General features: G+C 40.0%; 1 protein-coding gene across 5 annotated transcripts in view; it reads left to right on the plus strand.

The window, feature by feature from the left end:
* CTNNA2 (catenin alpha 2) overlaps positions 1–21,132 on the plus strand; it is a 1,837,255-nt gene that overhangs the window by 1,810,350 nt on the left and 5,773 nt on the right. Inside the window, exon 19 of one of the 5 annotated variants that reach the window (XM_075855957.1) lies at positions 13,219–13,467. The exons of 3 other annotated variants lie outside the window; for them this stretch is intronic. In XM_075855957.1, coding sequence (XP_075712072.1) covers positions 13,219–13,257 — 39 coding nt within the window. In that variant the 3' untranslated portion in view covers positions 13,258–13,467. Of the gene's footprint in view, positions 1–13,218; positions 13,468–21,132 lie in introns of those variants that run through there. One more of the 5 variants, XM_075855967.1, reaches the window with a different exon arrangement.

A 21,132-nucleotide genomic window follows, 5' to 3' on the forward strand; every position in this document is an offset into this window, starting at 1 on the left:
ATCAGTACAGGATAAGTAATGTAATGTATGTACACAGTGACACCACCAGCAGAATAGTGAGTGCAGCTCTGGAGTATAATACAGGATGTAACTCAGGATCAGTACAGGATAAGTAATGTAATGTATGTACACAGTGACTCCACCAGCAGAATAGTGAGTGCAGCTCTGGAGTACAATACAGGATGTAACTCAGGATCAGTACAGGATAAGTAATGTAATGTATGTACACAGTGACACCACCAGCAGAATAGTGAGTGCAGCTCTGGAGTATAATACAGGATGTAACTCAGGATCAGTACAGGATAAGTAATGTAATGTATGTACACAGTGACACCACCAGCAGAATAGTGAGTGCAGCTCTGGAGTATAATACAGGATGTAACTCAGGATCAGTACAGGATAAGTAATGTAATGTATGTACACAGTGACTCCACCAGCAGAATAGTGAGTGCAGCTCTGGAGTATAATACAGGATGTAACTCAGGATCAGTACAGGATAAGTAATGTAATGTATGTACACAGTGACTCCACCAGCAGAATAGTGAGTGCTCTGTACATTTCTCTTTACATTTCTGTATACATTGCTCTGCGCATTTCTCTATACATTGCTCTATACCTTTATCTACACATTGCTTTATACATTGCTTTATACCTTTATCTACACATTGCTTTATACATTGCTCTATACCTTTATCTACACATTTCTCTATACATTGCTCTATATCTTTATCTATACATTGCTTTATACATTGCTCTATACCTTTATCTATACATTGCTTTATACATTGCTCTATACCTTTATCTACACATTTCTCTATACGTTGCTCTATACCTTTATCTACACATTTCTCTATACATTGCTCTATACCTTTATCTACACATTTCTCTATACATTGCTCTATACCTTTATCTATACATTTCTCTATACATTGCTCTTTGCATTCCTCTATACATTGCTTTAGACATTTCTCTATACGTTGCTCTATACCTTTATCTACACATTTCTCTATACATTGCTCTATACCTTTATCTACACATTTCTCTATACATTGCTCTATACCTTTATCTACACATTTCTCTATACATTGCTCTATACCTTTATCTATACATTTCTTTATACGTTGCTCTATACATTGCTCTTTGCATTCCTCTATACATTGCTTTAGACATTTCTCTATACATTGCTCTATACCTTTATCTACACATTTCTCTATACATTGCTCTGTGCATTTCCCATTTCTCTATACATTGCTCTGTGCTGGTTGCACGCATAGATTTGCAGCATAATTGCTTCTCCTTTGGTACATCCCTTGTTATCTGACCAGCAGATATGCCCGCAGCTCATCCCTTGTCAGATTGTGATGCAAACCTTGCAAGGGTGGCAGTAATGATTTCTCCTGCAGTGCAGCACACAGGCTGAGGAGTGGAGCCTGGGCATTCAGCTGTATCTGGGCAGGACATCTCACATGCTGAACTGACCAGACCCTGCTAAGGAGCAAAAAATAAATCACACTGTATTAGAGGAGAGAAGAGAACATCAAGACACTTCACATATTTGTGCTATGAATAGCAATGTGCAGCAGCGATCTTCTTGTCTTCATAAAAAAAAATGGTTTTGATGTAGTTGAGCTGAGTCTGTCAATGCAGCAACTTTTGTTGACTATTACTTTCCATAAGGGCTGATTCAGACGAACGTGAGCTTGCACTTGACAGCTCCGTGTGCCCTGTTCATATGGATGCACGGCTGCGTGCTTTTCGCGCAGCCGCCATCTTTAAGACACTTCATTTGGATGTTTGTAAACAGAAAAGCACGTGGTGCTTTTCTGTTTATATTCAATCTTTTACTGTTATTGCGCGAATAACGCTTGTCCCATGGAAGTGCTTCTGTGGGGCATGCGTGATTTTCACGCACCCATTGACTTCAATGGGTGCGTGATGTGCGAAAAAAGCTGACACATAGAACATGTCGCGAGTTTTACGCAGCGGACTCACGCTGCGCCAAACTCACGGACTGTCTGCACTGCACCATAGACTTCTCTAGGTCCGCGCGAGCCGCGTGAAAACCACGCGGCCAGCACGGACGAAAAACACGTTCGTCTGAATCCGCCCTCAGACTGTAGTGATTGTGATGATTATCACTAATGGGTAAATTCAGCTCTGCTACATCCATATAATGTGTTTGGAAGTTTTGTTTTTTATTGCATTTCCTTATTGAGGCTCTAATGTAGTTGAGCTGAGTTTTTTGTATTAGAGACAAACGATGTTGATTTGCTTTCCATAGAACCGTAATTGTTCATATGCACCAAGAAGAAACTTAATGGGTAAATTCAGCTCTGCTACATCCATGTGTTTGTAAGTTGTGGATGTTTATTGTAAGTTTCAGAATGTCCCTGGATTACTACTTATACCGGAGTTTGGTGGCTGATACGTTCAATGGCTCTATCCAGGGATGTGTTAATACGGAAATAGCAGAGTTGAGGTTGTAATTTGGCACAACTCAAGGATATAGTGCAATGTGTTATTTCTGGTTTTACATTAGATTGCAGGTAAACCTCGTACACAGTTCCATCACCGTTTTCACGGCCGTTTTGGACGGATCCGTGTGCCCATTTTAGCGGCCGTGTGACTCCCGTGTGAACTCCATGTTTCCGAGCGCCGAGCATGGTACTGTCCAGGGTGCTGAAAGAGCAGGGTTGTTCAGCACTAGTCACTGTAGAGGGTGCAGAAAGAGTTAATGGGCTGCACTGATCGGCGGTAACTCTTTCAGCACCCTGGACAGTGACTAGCGCTGACAAATGGCCATGCTTGGTGCTCACAAAATACAATTTTAATGAAATAAAAAAATCAGTTCATACTTACCCAGAACTCCCTGCGTTTTCCTCCTGTCCGGCCTCTTGGGATGACGTTTCATCCCATGTCACCACTGCAGTCAATCACAGGCTGTAGTGGCGGTCACGCCGGACTGGATGACGTCAGAAGCCCGGCCTCCAGGGATGACGCTTCATCCCACGTGACCGCCTCTGCGGCCAATCACAGGCTGCAACGGCCACATGGACTGCCACGTCATACAGGAAGATCGGACTGGAGGAAGAAGAAGGACTCGTCACCAAGACAATGATCGTGGTACGTATGAACTGCTTTTTATTTTATTTTTAATCAGCAGCCTCTTCTCTCTATCAGTGATTGATAGAGAGAATTGGCTGCCGATTAGTGTAATAACTCTAATGTACTTCTGCCCGCCCGGCCCTTGCTAGGCAACGGCTCCGTCACACACGGACCACAAACGGATGCCTTCCGTGTGCCTTCAGTTTTTCGACTGCCCCATTGAGTTTTCAGTAAAGCGGCATGAGGGGGAGAGGGTGCAGGAGCAGCGGGGAGCTGATGTCTGATTGGATAAGAGCACACAGCACAGTTGTGACGTCACACCAGTAAGAGCCCGCCCACTGAGCAAGTATGGAGACAGAAAATGTACATTCATTTATAGCAAAGGGGAGGAAAGACCTAAAATATGCAGAGAACTCCCAACATTTCTGTCTGGATTACCCTCTGATACACATCACCAGCTGCCTAAGGAGGAACTGGGATCTCTTGTATACAAGACCGTGATCTGTATTAGGATAATATCTGTTATCTCAACCAGAAAGAATAATTGCATGGAAATTGCACATACATTACATAACTGGAAACAACATTTGCATATTTGTATATGACAGGAAACAGAAATCTGCATATATATATGTGTAAAGTTAAAGATGAGAGAATAATAAAAAAGATCTGATAGGACCATATGTTTTGGGGCCTATGTTACTTACATATTTATACACAGGACTATTACTGGGCTATCTGATATGTAGCATCTATGTTTCTGACTTCTATGGGGCCGTATTGACTTTATTGGGTGCAATGGCGCTGTATTGACTTTTTACTTCTATGGCGCTGTATTGACTTTAATGACTTTATTGACTTCTATAGGGCTGTATTGACTTCATTGACTGCTATGGGGCCGTATTCCATGGAGCTGTACTGACTTCTTTGACTTCTAATGGGCTGTATTGAATTCATTGACTTCTATAGAACCATATTGATTACTTTGACTTCAATGGCGTCATAATGACTACATTGACTTGTATTGGGCCCTATTGACTTTGTTGTCGTCTATGGAACCGTATTGACTTCATTGAATTCTATAGCACCATAGTGATTTAATTAGCTTCTATGGGGCTGTATTGATCATTAAGTTCTATGGGGCTGTATTGATCATTGACTTCTATGGGGCTGTATTGATCATTGACTTCTATGGGGCTGTATTGATCATTGACTTCTATAGGGCTGTATTGATCGTTGACTTCTATAGGGCTGTATTGATTATTGACTTCTATGGGACTGTATTGATCATTGACTTCTATGAGGCTGTATTGATCATTGACTTCTATAGGGTTGTATTGATCATTGACTTCTATGGGGCTGTATTGATCATTGACTTCTATGGGGCTGTATTGATCATTGACTTCTATAGGGCTGTATTGATCATTGACTTCTATGGGGCTGTATTGACCATTGACTTCTATGGGGCTGTATTGATCATTGACTTCTATAGGGCTGTATTGATCATTGACTTCTATAGGGCTGTATTGATCATTGACTTATATAGGGCTGTATTGACCATTGACTTATATAGGGCTGTATTGATCATAGACTTCTATAGGGCTGTATTGATCATTGACTTCTATAGGACTGTATTGATCATTAACTTCTATAGGGCTGTATTGATCATTGACTTCTATAGGGCTGTATTGATCATTGACTTCTATAGGGCTGTATTGATCATTAACTTCTATAGGGCTGTATTGATTATAGACTTCTATAGGGCTGTATTGATCATTGACTTCTATGGGGCTGTATTGATCATTGACTTCTATGGGGATGTATTGATAATTTACTTATATGGCGCTGTATTGATCATTGAATTCCATAGGGCTGTATTGATCATTGACTTCTATAGGACTGTATTGATCATTGAATTTCATAGGGCTGTATTGATCATTGACTTCTATAGGACTGTATTGATCATTAACTTCTATAGGGCTGTATTGATCATTGACTTCTATGGGGCTGTATTGATCATTGACTTCTATGGGGATGTATTGATCATTTACTTATATGGGGCTGTATTGATCATTGAATTCCATAGGGCTGTATTGATCATTTACTTCTATGGGGCTGTATTGATCATTGACTTATATAGGACTGTATTGATCATTGACTTCTATAGGGCTGTATTGATCATTGACTTCTATAGGGCTGTATTGATCATTTACTTCTATGGGGCTGTGTTGACTGCATTGACTTCTATAGGGCTGTATTGATCATTGACTTCTATAGGGCTGTATTGATCATTGACTTCTATAGGACTGTATTGACCATTGACTTCTATAGGGCTGTATTGATCATTGACTTCTATGGGGCTGTATTGATCATTGACTTCTATAGGGCTGTATTGATCATAGACTTCTATGGGGCTGTATTGGTCATTGAATTCCATAGGGCTGTATTGATCATTGACTTCTATAGGGCTGTATTGATCATTGACTTCTATAGGGCTGTATTGATGATTGACTTCTATAGGGCTGTATTGACCATTGACTTCTATAGGGCTGTATTGACCATTGACTTATATGGGGCTGTATTGATCATTGACTTCTATGGGGCTGTGTTGATCATTGACTTCTATAGGGCTGTATTGACCATTGACTTCTATGGGGCTGTATTGATTATTGACTTCTATGGGGTTGTATTGACTTTTATGGGGCCGTATTGAGTTAATTGTCTTCTATGGGGTCTTATTTAATTCATTGACTTTTATGGGGCAGTATTAGCAACAGATTCTCTCTAAATACATGCAAGTTGCCTGTTGCAGATTTGAGTTTTTTTACATTTGCCAAATTGGGTGAATGGGCAAAATCCTCTGCAAAGTGTGAACTTGGCGAATCAGCTCATTCCTCTTAATGTGTAATATATTTTGATTAATGTAGTTTCAATGTATATTAAATATTTCCTTCTGATCAGTAAAGTCGGAGTGAGATACCCTATGCCAACCAGAGCCAGCTTATAGTGCCAGTGCTAGCTGGCATCAAACATTAGGTGTGCTGCAAATATCCAGCAGAAAGTGTCTGCATATATAACAGCGAGAATGAAGGAAAATATCACTATTGTATCACTGCATCCTGCTGCCACTTGGCTTCATGGGCCATCAGTACACATTTCGAGGGATAACTCCTTAACTTTCCTATTCCAGTGATTAAGTGTTCGCAGTGCTGGAATTCACTTAAACAGGGAGACTGTGCGTTTCTGATGCATAGAAGCAAAATAATTCATTGTGGAATTGTTGTCTAGAAATCTCTGGTTCTCTTAGGTTTGTGTTATAAGAGACGTAGACCGAGCAGTTTACTACTACTGCCATCTACTGGTGGAGGGGCTCCTAGCAGTCAGCAATGTCACAGTCACAATTACAAATGACAGGGTGTTAGGGCTATGAAATGACACAGATGCACTGAAATTTCAATCTGATTTAATGGGAGATTTGGTACTAATGCTTCTTCATGCATAGCCCTTTCTACAGCTGCATAATGAAGACCACTGTTCGCTGCCATTTAGAGCATCAGTCATATCGCAACGTTACAAACAGGATTCATTTTCTTAACAGCCCATTAGGGAAGAGAACGGCTTTCAGCACGTAGGCCTGGCGCTCGCTGGATGTACAGGACCGACCGTATGTGGTGGGAAAAACACTCAATCCATTAATATCTTCTATTCATTGGAATGTATAACATACAGCAGGTTGTTCTCTTGCATCTGTGTCACCGAAATGGGTCTTCCCATCAGATATTATGGATATTGGTCACGGAATTGTACAGATGTAGCAGAACGCAGATTGCCAGTAGTAGCAGAGCTGAGTTTGTCATTTAGCATAAATCACTGTGATGTCCATTGCGATTGTACATAAACGTAAGAGTATTACCAGGCTGAGTATATTTATATGAGTAGACTTACTTACAGCCTTGCTGTGGTGCTAAGCATGTATTTCATTATTTAGCTCTGCAAGGTCTGTATGTTGGTAGTAAAATCTGATCTTTAGTCCTTGCGCCATGACAAGATACTTCAGTTTGAAATTGATCACATGACAATCTCAGCTCTGCTACATCTCTTACTTGTTGCTAATGTTGTATAAATGTAACAGAGCGGAATCTGTCCTATAAAGGCATCTTATGTGCCCTTTGATAACTTACCAAGATACCTTTTTTTTTATATTGTTACCAAGTGTTACAATCCCAGCTCTTCTATGTCGTTTCTTTCCAATAATTTTGTAGATGTAGTACAGCTGAATTTGTTCTTTAACAGCTTCTTCTGTGAACTAGATGTCAAGTCCGAATTTCAGGGTAGCTTCCTTCTCCCTGTTATTCCACACCGAATAACCACCTCTGTAAATTGAAACCTGAATGCATGCATGGAAAGAAGTAAACCAGCCAGAGATGTTAGTACACAGCTTTCCTCAGATAGTACAGGAAGCCAACTAACTTTATTCAGAACAAAGAAACACAGAAAAAGACACATGCCCCCTCCCTAGAGATGTGGGACGTGCTTAAGCCCCCCTTGGCTCCTCAGCTGTAAGTTCTTCTGTACATTCTTCTTTGCATTCCAGGGGGCGGTGTCTTCCATAGGCGTGTTATGCAGGCTCTTTGTGTTCCATGAATCCAATCTCTTTGTGTAATATACTGAATATATATATATATATATATATATATATATATATATATATATATATATATATATGTAAGGATAATATTTTTCAAACAATATACATTGTAATGATCCCTAGCATAGATACCTGAGTGTGAGTTGTATCACATGACAATCTCAGCTCCACTTTGTCGGTTTCTTGCTGAAGAGTTGTACAGATGTAGCAGAGCTGAATTTATATTTAAAGGCATCTTTTGTACCCCATGATAACTTACTTAGGTACCTCAGTGTAACAATCTCAGCTCTTCTATGTTGTGTCCTGTCTGTAGTCTTGTACAGATGTAGTAGACCCAAATTTGATCTTTAATGGCTTCCTTTGTGTACCTCAGTGTGAGTTATATCACATGACGATCTCAGCTCTCTGTTTCTAGAAATATTTCTACAGATGTAGCAGAGCTAAATATGTTAATTAAACATAACTTACTCAGCGTGAGATGTATGTTTATATCAATCTCAGCTCTGCTACATATACATGTAGATTTCTTTCAACATTTAATTATGACTAGAGATCATCATTTGATCTGAATAAATTTGCATTGAATCACAAGTTCCCTGACTACCCAGTCTGACTCTTTGATGTTTTCTAGGACTATATTCAATTTGGGTGCCGTCCTTGAAAACATCAGAGAGTGAAACAGGGCAATCTGAGAACTTAACATTCCATCCCTAAAATAAAAAAAATACCCTACTCACCTCCCCTGGTCTCCCACAGCGACGCACCTCTGCCGACCTACTGAGATGATGTCGTTTTTTCCCCATGTGACTGCCACTTTACCGGTTCATGTTTCGCAAACCCCAAAAGTTTCAGATTTCACCAAATCCGACATTTTGGCAACATTTGAACCAAATTTTGATTAGTTTCGAATCAATTTGCTCATCTCTGATTGTGACACTTATGGGACTCGAATCACATCATGCAAACAGTACAAACAGTGCATTTGTCACATGGCATCCAGCATTTTAAAGGCTATGTACACCCTTGAAAGTGCTGTTGTTTTTTTTTAAAATAAAAATGTGTATCAGTGTGTTTTGTGCAACTTTCTAATTACACTCCATTATAAATTATTTTCACTTTTTGAGATACAGCTGCTTTGTATCATATATATAGAGCAGCTGTATCGTGCGCTGAGACCTGAATCCGTCAGGTCAGTAGCACTGACGGATTTAGGATCGAACTGTTACCGGTCACATCTAAAGACCGTATTACACCGGCCGATAATCGACCGGTGAAGCGAGCGCCGATCAACAAGATATTGTTGATCGGAGCTCGTTTGCTCATGTCACGCGGAGCTATGCATGGGGACAAGTGGTTGTTACTCCGATCGCTCGTCCCCATACATTATTATCATGTCGGTAGCGTCTCCCTTTTTCTCCCAGGGAGATGCGCTGCCGACATATTTAACTTCTTTAAAACGATACGATCAGCAGATGAACGAGCGCTTGCTCAATCATCTGCTGATTGCTGCCCTGTTTACACAGTTCATAACTTTGATGTGATAGATTACAGGTGTCAGAGACACGCAGGACCCGCTGACACGGAACCCGTAAGTTCCGCTGACCTGACGGATTCAGGTCTCGACACTAGGTACAGCTGTTCTGCATACAGAATACAAAGCAGCTGTATCTCAAAAAGGAAAAATAATTTGTAATAAAATGTAATTAGAAAGTTGCACCAAACACTAATACACATTAATATTTAAAAAGATAAAAATAAAAGTTTTCAAAATTGTACATAACATTTAGGTAATATATGGAAAGGTTTCCATATTTATCCATCTCAAGTGTTTACTTAGCATCATAAAACAAGACTTGAGCCTGTTCTAGGCCACAGAACAAGGAAAAAGGTCAGAGCGATCGTCGAATATCTAGTATATATAAAAAAATGTATAAACTTCATTGTTCATATTGTTCATGTCAAGGTCCTGATTCTTTCCGCACGCACAGACAAATAATACTTAGGTGAATCTATCTGCATTTATTTATCTACTTAAGAATTAGATTATTGAAAATATTTTTCCTCTAAGCTTTCTTAAAGGGTAACTTCATCAAAAATAAAATACAAATTTTATGTAGAGGGTTTTAATTTTCTCTCATCCATAGAAATGTATTGTGGAGTCTTGGAGATATTGGAAAAGGAGTCAATCACAGGAGGACTACAATTTCAGCCCATCCTGATGGCCCACGTTTATAGTTCAACTATGAGGTCCACTTTCTTTTATCAATTAGCTGAAACTGATGCTAGGAAAAGGGGGCAAAATCAACTTTATTTTTGGGAAATAATTTTCTGTATATTACCTATATTACATCACGTGGAATCTTCTTACATAGACCAAACCTTGGTAAGGAGACATTGCTCCCACCAGTTCCCCCATTTGGACAATGCCTGTCCAGATGTCTTATTCCCCTGGTTCCCCTGCTTACAACTCCTTCTATGAGTCAGAACAGAGAGCTGGTAGCAAGCTGCTAACTATTAGGGTGATCCAGAACAGAGAGCTGCAAACAAGCAGCAGCTGTCACTCTGGCGGACTCTGGACATCCATGTATTACGTGGACGACTATTCCTATGAACGCCCGGCATGTAATACTACATATGCCCTGTAGCGGCTGCTACAACGGAAATGAGCAGCTGGGAGTCTATGAAGTTGGACCCCAATCAGCTGTTCACTACAACGACTTCTCATATTAAAGTGACTGTCTGTGATGAGACAACCCCTTTAAGGGTCGTGAAGAAGGGGGTTGGCTTAAAGAATAGTACTATTCTGGTTAGATTTTAAGGCTTCCCCAGGCTAAAAGATGTTTGGCCAGAATGAGCCTCTCGCCTCAGGCGCCAGCCTGCTGCCTCTATGAGGGGGCACCTCTATAGGATGCAGATACAATTACATGCATAAGTGCCGCTCGCGTCATTCAGCCCCAACAGACCTGCTTAAAAGAGAGCATGCCTGCATTGCAAGAGGATGGAACGGGAAAGGGATTAGATGACTATGCAATGTTTTTTTTTTCTCTTAAAAGTGTGAGTGGCATTATCTACATGGGGGCAGCAATATGGGGGCATAATATACATGGGCGCTATATGTGGGGCACTATCTACAGGGGGGCTATATGTGGGGCACTAGCTACAAGGGGGGCTATATGTGGGGCACTATCAACAGGGCTTTATGTGGGGCACAATCTACAGGGACTACTATCTACAAGGGGATCTATGGGGGCCACTTTTTACAGGGGATGTTTGTAGGGCATTATCCACAGGGGGCTCTCTGGGGGCCACTATCTACAGGGGGATATATGTAGGGCACTATCTACAGGGGGCTGTATGAGGGGGGCACTATCTGCAGGGGACACTATCTACATGGGGCTCTATGGGTGGCAGTATCTGGTGCTGTATTTATGTATTGAGCTTGGTTCTGGGGCTGTATATATGTATGAGCTTTGTTCTGGTGCTGTATTTAGGAACTAAGCTTTGTTCTGGTGCTGTATCTATGTACTGAGCTTGATTCTGGTGTTGTATTCATGTACCAAGGTTGGTTCTGGTGTTGTATTTATGAACTGAGCTTTGTTCTGGTGTTGTATTTATGTACTGTGCTTTGTTCTGGTGCTGTATCTATGTACTGAGCTTGGTTCTGGTGTATTTATGTACTGAGCTTGGTTCTGGTGCTGTATTGATGTACTGAGCTTTGTTCTGGCGTTGTATTTATGTATGAGCTCGGTTCTGGGGTTGTATATATGTACTGAGCTTTGTTCTGGTGCTGTATTTATGTACTGAGCTTTGTTCTGGTACTGTATATATGTACTGAACTTTGTTCTGGTGCTGTATATATGTACTGAGCTTGGTTCTAGTGTATTTATGTACTGAGCTTGTTTCTGGTGTTGTATGTATGTAATGAGCTTTGTTCTGGTGCTGTATATATATGAGCCTCATTCTGGTACTGTATATATGTATGAGCTTGGTTGTGGTACTGTATATATGTATGAGCTTGGTTGTGATATTGAATATATGTATGAACTTGGTTCTGGTTGTAGCATCCACGGCCTCGGACCGTCTGGATTACTCACCCCCAACGGCCACAGCCATGGATCTGTGAGCTGGCCGGCATCTCCTTCTTAGGGGACGCCAGCGCTCACTTTTGCTTTGTCCTGGTGTGTCCCGTAGGGTGTGCACGCAAAGTCTTGCCTGGCCTTAAAGGTCCAGCGCGCACATGAAAATAATCATCTATTAGCCCATGATCACCCTGGACTATAAGAGGGGCCTTGCCCCTTTACTCCTTGCCTGAGCGTTGTTGTGTTTACTCGTGTTAGTCTTGAAAATGGTCCCTTAGTGTTATCCTGTTCCCAGTGTCCCCGTACTGGCTACCTGTATTCTGTATCGTGTGCTACCTTTGTTCCTGTGCCTTAGAAAGTTGGAGTCGTGTTGTGCCACCGGTCACGCCTGCTGTGTTACACCATGCCTTGTGTCTGCTGCCAAGGTCCCATCTGAGCCTAGCCGTTGCTACTATCTGAATTACTACAGGTACCCTTGTGCTTGGACTATATATACATTCACTTGGTACACTGTTTGGCCAGCTGCTATCCCGCTACGGCGGTACGGCCCTGTGTGTCCACATACCCACAGATAGTGGCACTGGTTCTCTAATTATATGGAATATATTTATTATAACAAAATTGCAGGGCAGATGGAATTGTTGCAATTCATTGTATATTTAATGGGAACCTATCAGGTAGTTTTAACCTCTTGAACCGCCACCATGCAGTAATACATGACCTGACGATATTTCCAAACATTCCCTTGTATGTTTTTTCAGATGCAGCAAAATCTATACAATTTATCCGTGTAAAATGGCACATGCTCCTTGCTAATTACTCTTTAAAGGGTCATGGGGTGGTGCCGCTATCCTGAAGAGTCGCATAGTCCTGCCTCCAAACCCACCTTTCCATGCTTGAGTGACATCCCCCTGGCCGTTATACATCACTACATGTCTCCTCCAACTTTCTTGGATGCGCCATTGTCTTGTACCACTTGGGCACGCACCGTACAGCGAGGTGTACTCTGCCCGGCTTCATCGCTGCACAGCTCATGCCAGGGGAGTACAAGGCAACGGCACATCCGCAAGAGTTAGAGGAGGTTGGTAGTGAAGGAGGTTGGTAGTGATGTAGAACAGCCAGGGGGATGCCATTTAAAATCTGGGGGGCGCCGTTTCAGTTTTTGCTTCAGGCATCAGAAAAGCTAGAATTGGCACTGTATGTGCGCACAATATACTATACCATGGAAATGCACTTTTAGAGCGAAAATCCAATTTTTAGTCTTTAATTCACCTCAATTTATTATGTTGTACCATTGTTATTTCCATGATGAACTGGAATGAAGAGAAATATGTTCTCTCTATATAATTTGTTTTTAGATAGAGGAGATTGAATACAATTATTCAGCAGATTGTGACCTGTTATTGGTGCAGTATAAATATATAATGAACTGTATCATTATATAAGGTGTATAATACATACATAATACTCATATCCATGATAAGCTTAACATCTCCGAGGCCTGCAGAGATACAAGATACAGCCCGTACCACCAGAAGATGAGGCCACCAACCATTTATGCGCATCTGAAATATCCAACCAATGTTTGCAGAACTACCAATATCTTCCAGTCAAATAAATAATATATAAAAATTGGATTTGCATTTAAATTGCATTTGCGTTATTTCAATTTGACCATAGAGGCTTATTCATTGAAACAATGAAATAGGTCAGGGAGAGCCCTCGGTAATTCCCTTGTGACAATATGCAAATAACCAACTCCTATTAAGGAGCAGAGGATTCTGGGAAATATCATTTACATATAATTTCTGGTCTCTGCTTTGTCTATTATAGAATTTGAAAGATTCCTAATTATTTAAATATTTTTTTTTACTTTCCGGAACTATCTAGATATATGGTATCACTAAAGGTAAATTGCTTAATTTGGAATTTGATAATCCAAAAATTCCGGTAATCTGACCTGTTTCCAATAAAGAAATGCGGAATATTCTTGAATTTCAAGAGCATTGAGCAGCGAGAACCATCTTCTGTGTGTTTTATATTTGCACTTTATTTTGGGCTGTCTTCATTGACGTTCTCTACTCTTACAAGAAAGTTTTGTATTTCTCATGACTGTCCGATAATCCGGGATGTCAGATAATCCTGAATTATTGCTTCCTATTTGTTTAGTATATATATATAAGACCCCAGAAGTACGCAGCTACAGTACACCCCTTATTACACTGTGACTGTCACATAACAGATATTGGGGGAGAACATTTTTAGAAAAGATTTGGAAACCATGGGAACTGTCAGACATTGAGCTGAAGGATGAGACACTGCCGTCCAATATAGATTTGCATTCTGTGCTAAATTATTTGAATAACTCAGAACATCTGATTATTTACTGTAAATGTGATCCAGGAATAAGCTACTAAATAATTACAAATACAAAGTGCTAATAAACATGTAGAGAGACTGCAACTACGGCCTGTTTTACATTGGCTTGAAACATTGTTTTTTTTTGATTGATAGATAGATAGATAGATAGATAGATAGATAGATAGATAGATAGATAGATAGATAGATAGATAGATAGATAGATAGGAGATAGATAGATAGATAGATAGATAGATAGATAGATAGATAGATAGATAGATAGATAGATAGATAGATAGGAGATAGATAGATAGATAGATAGATAGATAGATAGATAGATAGATAGATAGATAGATAGATAGATAGATAGATAGATAGATAGATAGATAGATATGAGATAGATATGAGATAGATATGAGATAGATATGAGATAGATAGATAGATAGATAGATAGATAGATAGATAGATAGATATTAGATAGATAGATAGATAGATAGATATGAGATAGATAGATATGAGATAGATAGATATGAGATAGATAGATAGATATGAGATAGATAGATAGATAGATAGATAGATAGATAGATAGATAGATAGATAGATAGATAGATAGATAGATAGATAGATAGATAGATATGAGATAGATAGATAGATAGATATGAGATAGATAGATAGATAGATAGATAGATAGATAGATAGATAGATAGATAGATAGATAGATAGATAGATAGATACAGGGGCGTAGCTAAAGGCTTATGAACCCGGGTGCAAGAATTCAGCTTGGGCCCCCCTACCCCTCCCCAACACCACCACCACTAGACCCCTGCATGCGCCTATCCCCAGCCGCCTTGCCCAACAGCCCCCATAGTATAATGCCTCCACACAGTATAATGCTCCCATAACTGCCCCATACAGTATAATGCCCCCCATATCAGCTGCCCATGCAGTATAATGCCCCCCATATTAGCTGCCCATACAGTATAATGCCCCCCATATCAGCTCCCCGTTCAGTATAATTTTCCCCATATGAGCTGCTCATACAGTATAATGTTCCCCATAAGAGCTCTCCATACAGTATAATGTCCCCCATATCAGCTCCCCATACAGTATAATGTTCCCCATATGAGTTGCCCATACAGTATAATGCCCCCAATATCAGCTCCCCATATAGTATAATGCTCCCATATCAGCTCCCCATACAGTATAATGCCCCCCATATGATCTCCACCTTACAGTATAATGCCTCCCATATGAGCCCCCATACAGTATAATGCCCCCATATGAGCTCCCCTTACAGTATAATGCCCCCCATATTAGCCGTCTTACAGTATAATGCCCCCCATATCAACCCCATACAGTATAATGCCCCCCATATGAGCTCCCCTTACAGTATAATGCCCCCATATTAGCCGCCATACAGTATAATGCCCCCCATATCAACCCCATACAGTATAATGTCCCCCATATGAGCTCCCCATACAGTATGATGCCCCCCTATATGAGCTCCCCATACAGTATAATGCCCCCCATATGAGCTCCACATACAGTATAATGCCCCCCATATCAGCCCTTCATACAGTATAATATGTGCATAATAGAAAAATAACATAATTACTTACATATCCGCATTCCTACGCTGGGTGGAGGATCCTTCTCCTCCTCCGGTGTGTGCTATGAGTGACTTGGTGCAGACAGGCGCAATGTCATCAATACATCGCACCTGCCTGCGTCGAGGCACTCAAGGCACAGTGAATGCTGGAGCAAGGAGCCGTCAGCTCCTTCCTCCAGCATTGAATGGAACCGTTACCTCGGTGAGTGACTCGCGACCCCCTGGAGATCTTCACATGACCCCCCAGGGGTGGCGACCCACAGTTTGTAATGTATTGTGCTGTATTGTGCAGTTTGAGGTGAAGAGAGGAGGGGGGGCTGTAATTTAATGCCCCCCCCCTCTCCAATCTCCACCGCACTCACAGACAGCACAATACATTACAAGACAACACAATACATTACAACACAGACTTTGCAGCTCACCTGGAGTCCTCCGCATCGGCTCTTCCACGCTGGCTGGAACGCACTTCATGTGACGTCACGGTCAAATGGTACACTAAGTACCATGTGACCGTAACCAGGAAGTGCCGACTCTTTTATTATTTATTCAGCACGCTGTATGGCAATGGGGGCTCCCCAGGCTTAGGTGCCCGGTCGCAACTGCGACCGCTGCAACCCCTATAGCTACATCACTAGATAGATACATAGATAGATAGATAGATTACTTATTCTGAGCACTTTAGAATATTGATTTAACTGTATGTATTTATGTACTGCAAACATAAAGAAATGGTAGGAAACAATAATGCAAATAATAATAATACTAATAATAATAATACTAATAATAATAATAATAATAATAATAATAATCATAACAATAATAATGCAAATAATAATAATAATACTGATAATAATTCTAATAAAAATACTACTAATACTAATAATAACAATAATAATAATAACAATAATAATAATAATAACAATAATAATAATAATAATAGTAATAATAACAATAATAATAATAGTAATAATAATAATAATAATAGTAACAATAATACTGCGCCCCACCAATTATTCCTATGTCTATACTTATTTTCTATTATCATTGAACTATAATTCTTTGCTTTGGGCCATTAAAGTGTTAATCTATAAGTAGAGCCTGTACCAGCTGCTTATGAGGTTGTATTATGCAGCATCTTCTCAGGTAGGATCCTGCGCAGCTCCTGTATCTTATCATTTTAGGATCCACCCTCGTCATTGTTTCTTGGATGTTCTCCTGAACTGCAGTCCACAGACACAATGTGAGTGATTCTTACATAATTCAGCATATTTCCTGCTTACCTTTGTGCTTGTATTGCTACTTTGTATCTTTCACTTGCTTCTAATGGATACAAATACTGCCGGCCGCAAACCTGGAAAACCGACTTCAATGGAACCCTTCCAACTACCCCATTTGAAGAGCTTTTCACAATGCAGAGAGATGTCGGATCAGTATTTACCTGCTGTCCTGTCACTAAGGATTTTGCTGCGATTAATTTATCATTTTATGGGTTAATGATACTTTTTGCCCCTATAAATACTTTTCAATGTATACAACAACACAAACAAAAGGGGAGAGAGGCAGGCGAGGTAGTGAATATCTTGGGTTGGTACAGCACAGCTGTTTCCGTCATTCCTATAGACATTTAATGGAGCGGCGGCGCATGTTTGACCGCCGCTCCGTTCAAGCTTCTCCTTACTAGATGACTACTTGCAATGATGAGAAACGGTGGGTTCGGGAGCCTGTTCTCGCGATTGGTTGTCGTAGCAGCAGGGTTCCCAGCCATCAGACGATTATCACCTATCCTGTGGATAGGTAATAATTGTCCATCCAGGTACAACTCTTTCAAGTCCCAGAAACCCCCTTTAATTTTTGATTGTTGGGGTCTTTAAACCTTAATGACACAGACAATTTTCATTTTCCTTTTTTTTTTTTTTTCCGACCCGCCTTCCAAAAGCCATAACTTTTTTATTTTTTTGTCGACATATATGTATGAGTGCTTTTTTTTTTACAAGTTGTTGTTTTTTATGGCACCATTTAATGTGTCATATAACATACTGGGAAACTGAAAAGAAATAATTTGCAGAGGCAGATGACCAAAAAATAGCTATTGCGCCATTTTTTTGGGCTTTTTTGGGCTTAATTTTTTACGGCGTTCATCCTGTGGTAAAAACTACATGTTAACTGTATCGTACGGGTTGATAAGATTACAAAATTATATTTTTATTTATTGATAAAAAAACAAGTATTTGTTAAAAAAAATTGATTTGTCGCCATATTCTCAGTCATAACTTTTTTATTTTTCTGTCTATTTAGTAGTATGATGCTTATTTTTTGTGGGATGAGCTGTAGTTCTTATTGGTACCATTTATAGGTACATTCGACTTTTTGATCACTTTTTATTCCATTTTTTTGGGAGCTGAGGTGACAAAAAAAAACAGCAATTTGGGCATTTAAATTCACAGGGTTCACCGAGCGGGTTAAATAACATAATATTATAATAGTTCCGACTTTTACAGATGTGGCGATACCAGTTATGTTAACTTTTAATCTGTTTTTGATGTTTTTTTAGAAGTCCCTCTAGGGGACTTGAACCAGTGATCATTTGATCACTTACATGATATACTGCAATACTAATGTATTTGATTATACTGTGATTGTTACAGACTCCTATGAGAATACAGTCTCCGGTAGGGTTTCATAGGGGTACAAAGATTGCAGACCTGAGTGCCATGATTAGGCCCCCAGGCTGCCATGACGACCATCGACACCATGTGGCCACATTGTGGGTCGGAACGATGGCACATCGGAGGGGGCCGTCCCCTCATTTTAACACCTTAGATGCTGCACTCCTGATTGAATACGGCATCTAAGGGGTTACACGGGCAGAATCAAAGATCACATTGATTCTGCCTGTTGCGGTGAAGTGTCGGCTATTAAACAGCCGACACCTGCTAAGTATGGAGCACGCTTAGCCCTTGAGCCCGCTCCATATTTCCAGCGTAAAAAAATCTGAATTAACTCAACCCTTTAATGACCAGCCTATTTTTTTTACATTTTTCCATCGTCTCATTCAAAGAGCTATAATTTTTTTTTATTTTTGCGTCGACATAGCTGTATAAGGTCTTGTTTTTTGCGTGACAAATTTTAATTTTGAATAGCACCATTTTGGGGTACATAGAATTTATTTATTAACTTTTATTAACTTTTTTTGGGGGGGAATTGAAAAAAAAACAGCATTTTTGCCACACTTTTTTGCGTCCTAAATGTACGATGTTTACCGTGTGGTATATAACACAATTGCTTTATTCAGCGGGTTGTTACGATTGCAACGATACCAAATTTATATAGACTTTGTATGTTTTACTACTTTTACACAGTAAAAACACTTTTTTTTTCAAAATTATTTGTTTTTGTGTCTCCATATTTTAAGAGCCATAACTTTTTTATTTTTCCGCCAATGCAGCAGTATGAGGGCTTTTTTTTTGCGAGAAGACTTGTAGTTTTTATTGGTACCACCGGAGTGACGGGAGAATGACCAGACATCGCCTCCAGCTGTGCTAGAACTGCTGCTGAGGAGAATAATCATCCTGGCACGGCTGGAGGCGATGTCTGGTCAGTCTCCCGCCACTCCAGTGAAGGACCTGCGGAATTAAGTGATGTCACTGCATGATCTCGCGATTCTAGCGGGGATCACGCTGTGCTGTGAATAAAGCTGGGCATGAATGAAGAGAAATGTATGACGCTAATTGGTCAGCATCATACACTTTTCTTTACAACGCCCACTTGGTGAAACGATAAAAAATGCCCAGTTGGGCATTTAGAAGAAAAGATAGAGAAGTATTAAACTGGTGACAGAGCCTCTTTAAGGCACTACGATGTAATTGTATGTCATGGGTTGCCTTACCTAGCGGCTCCCTGACGTACAGGAGCGGCTCACGGGCACAGGAGAAACCTCTGATCCTACATGTTTTACCGCTTAGATCCTGCAGTCAATAGCAACCGCAGCATCTAAGGAGTTTGGCAGAAAAAGGGGGCTTGTCTGCCCATTAGTGCCCCACAATTGCAAACGAGGCCACCAGGTCTGCCATAGGTATGAGCCTATTAGGGTGACAAGCAATAATTCTTTAGAATACTAGACATGACCCATAGAATAAAATATACATTTTATCTATACCACACGGTAAAAAACACAAAGTAGCGAAAAACAAGTAATTGAAAAAACCTGTTTTTTCACTTCCCACTAATTTTTTTTTTATACAATTGAATTGAAGGCTATTTTCACCTTTTAAATTTTTTTTTCAATTAAAAATGGGTATCAGTGTGATTTGTGCAACTTTCAAATATTTTTTATTAAAAATAATTGTTACTTTTTAAGATACAGCTGCTTTGTATCCTGTATACAGAGCAGCTGTATCTAGCACTGAATTCTGTACCCATCAGGTCAGCGAGACTGACAGGTTCAGTGACAGCGGGTTCTGTGTGTGATTGAGCTGCTATCGTTGACATCTGTTATAAACTTAGATGTGATCGGTAACAGCTCGATCTTGTGTGTCAGAGACACGCAGGACCCGCTGCCACTGAACCCGTCAGTCCCTCGGACCTGACAGATTCACGTCCCTGCGCAAGATACAGCTGCTCTGCAAACAGGATACAAAGTAGCTGTATCTCAAAAAGTACAAATATTTTTTAATAAAAAGTAATTAGAAAGTTGCACCAAACACACTGATACATAATTTTATTTAAAAAAAAAATATATATATATTTCAAAGGCCTTTAATAAATTATATGTACCGCAAATTGATACTAATAAAAACTACAACAAATAAAAAGTTGACATCGATCAGAAAATAAAAAATGAAAGGCTCTTGGAATACGGTAAAGAAAAAAAAAATAGCTTGGTCCTGAAAGCCCAAAATGGTCCAGTCCTTAAGGGGTTAAACCCAACAGGACTCGTTGTAGATACAAAAATAAATTTTAGGGGGCACCTAAAGCCTATAAAAAGTATTGACATATAGTCTACTTATCTACATTGTTACTATGTCCACGCTGCACTGCCTCAAACACAACTTCTTGCCTCAGTATGACAAAGTCACTTAGCCAATTAGAGACCCCGTTATTGCCGGAGGGATTTTACTTCCCTTTTATTCAGAGAAACATTACAAAGTGTTTTTGTGCCTATTTAGGCCCGTCACTTTATTTACAGGCCAGACGTTCATGTTTAGTTTGTGCCTCTTTGTATCACTGTTTCTCCCTTTTTACTGAACATGTATTTGTTTGTGCCTGAAATATAGGACTTGACATAGTATTACATTGATTCCCCGAGTATATAAATAACATTACCTTATAGCGAG

Source organism: Rhinoderma darwinii, chromosome 1 (genome assembly GCF_050947455.1).
Source record: "Rhinoderma darwinii isolate aRhiDar2 chromosome 1, aRhiDar2.hap1, whole genome shotgun sequence".
Taxonomy (NCBI): domain Eukaryota; kingdom Metazoa; phylum Chordata; class Amphibia; order Anura; family Rhinodermatidae; genus Rhinoderma; species Rhinoderma darwinii.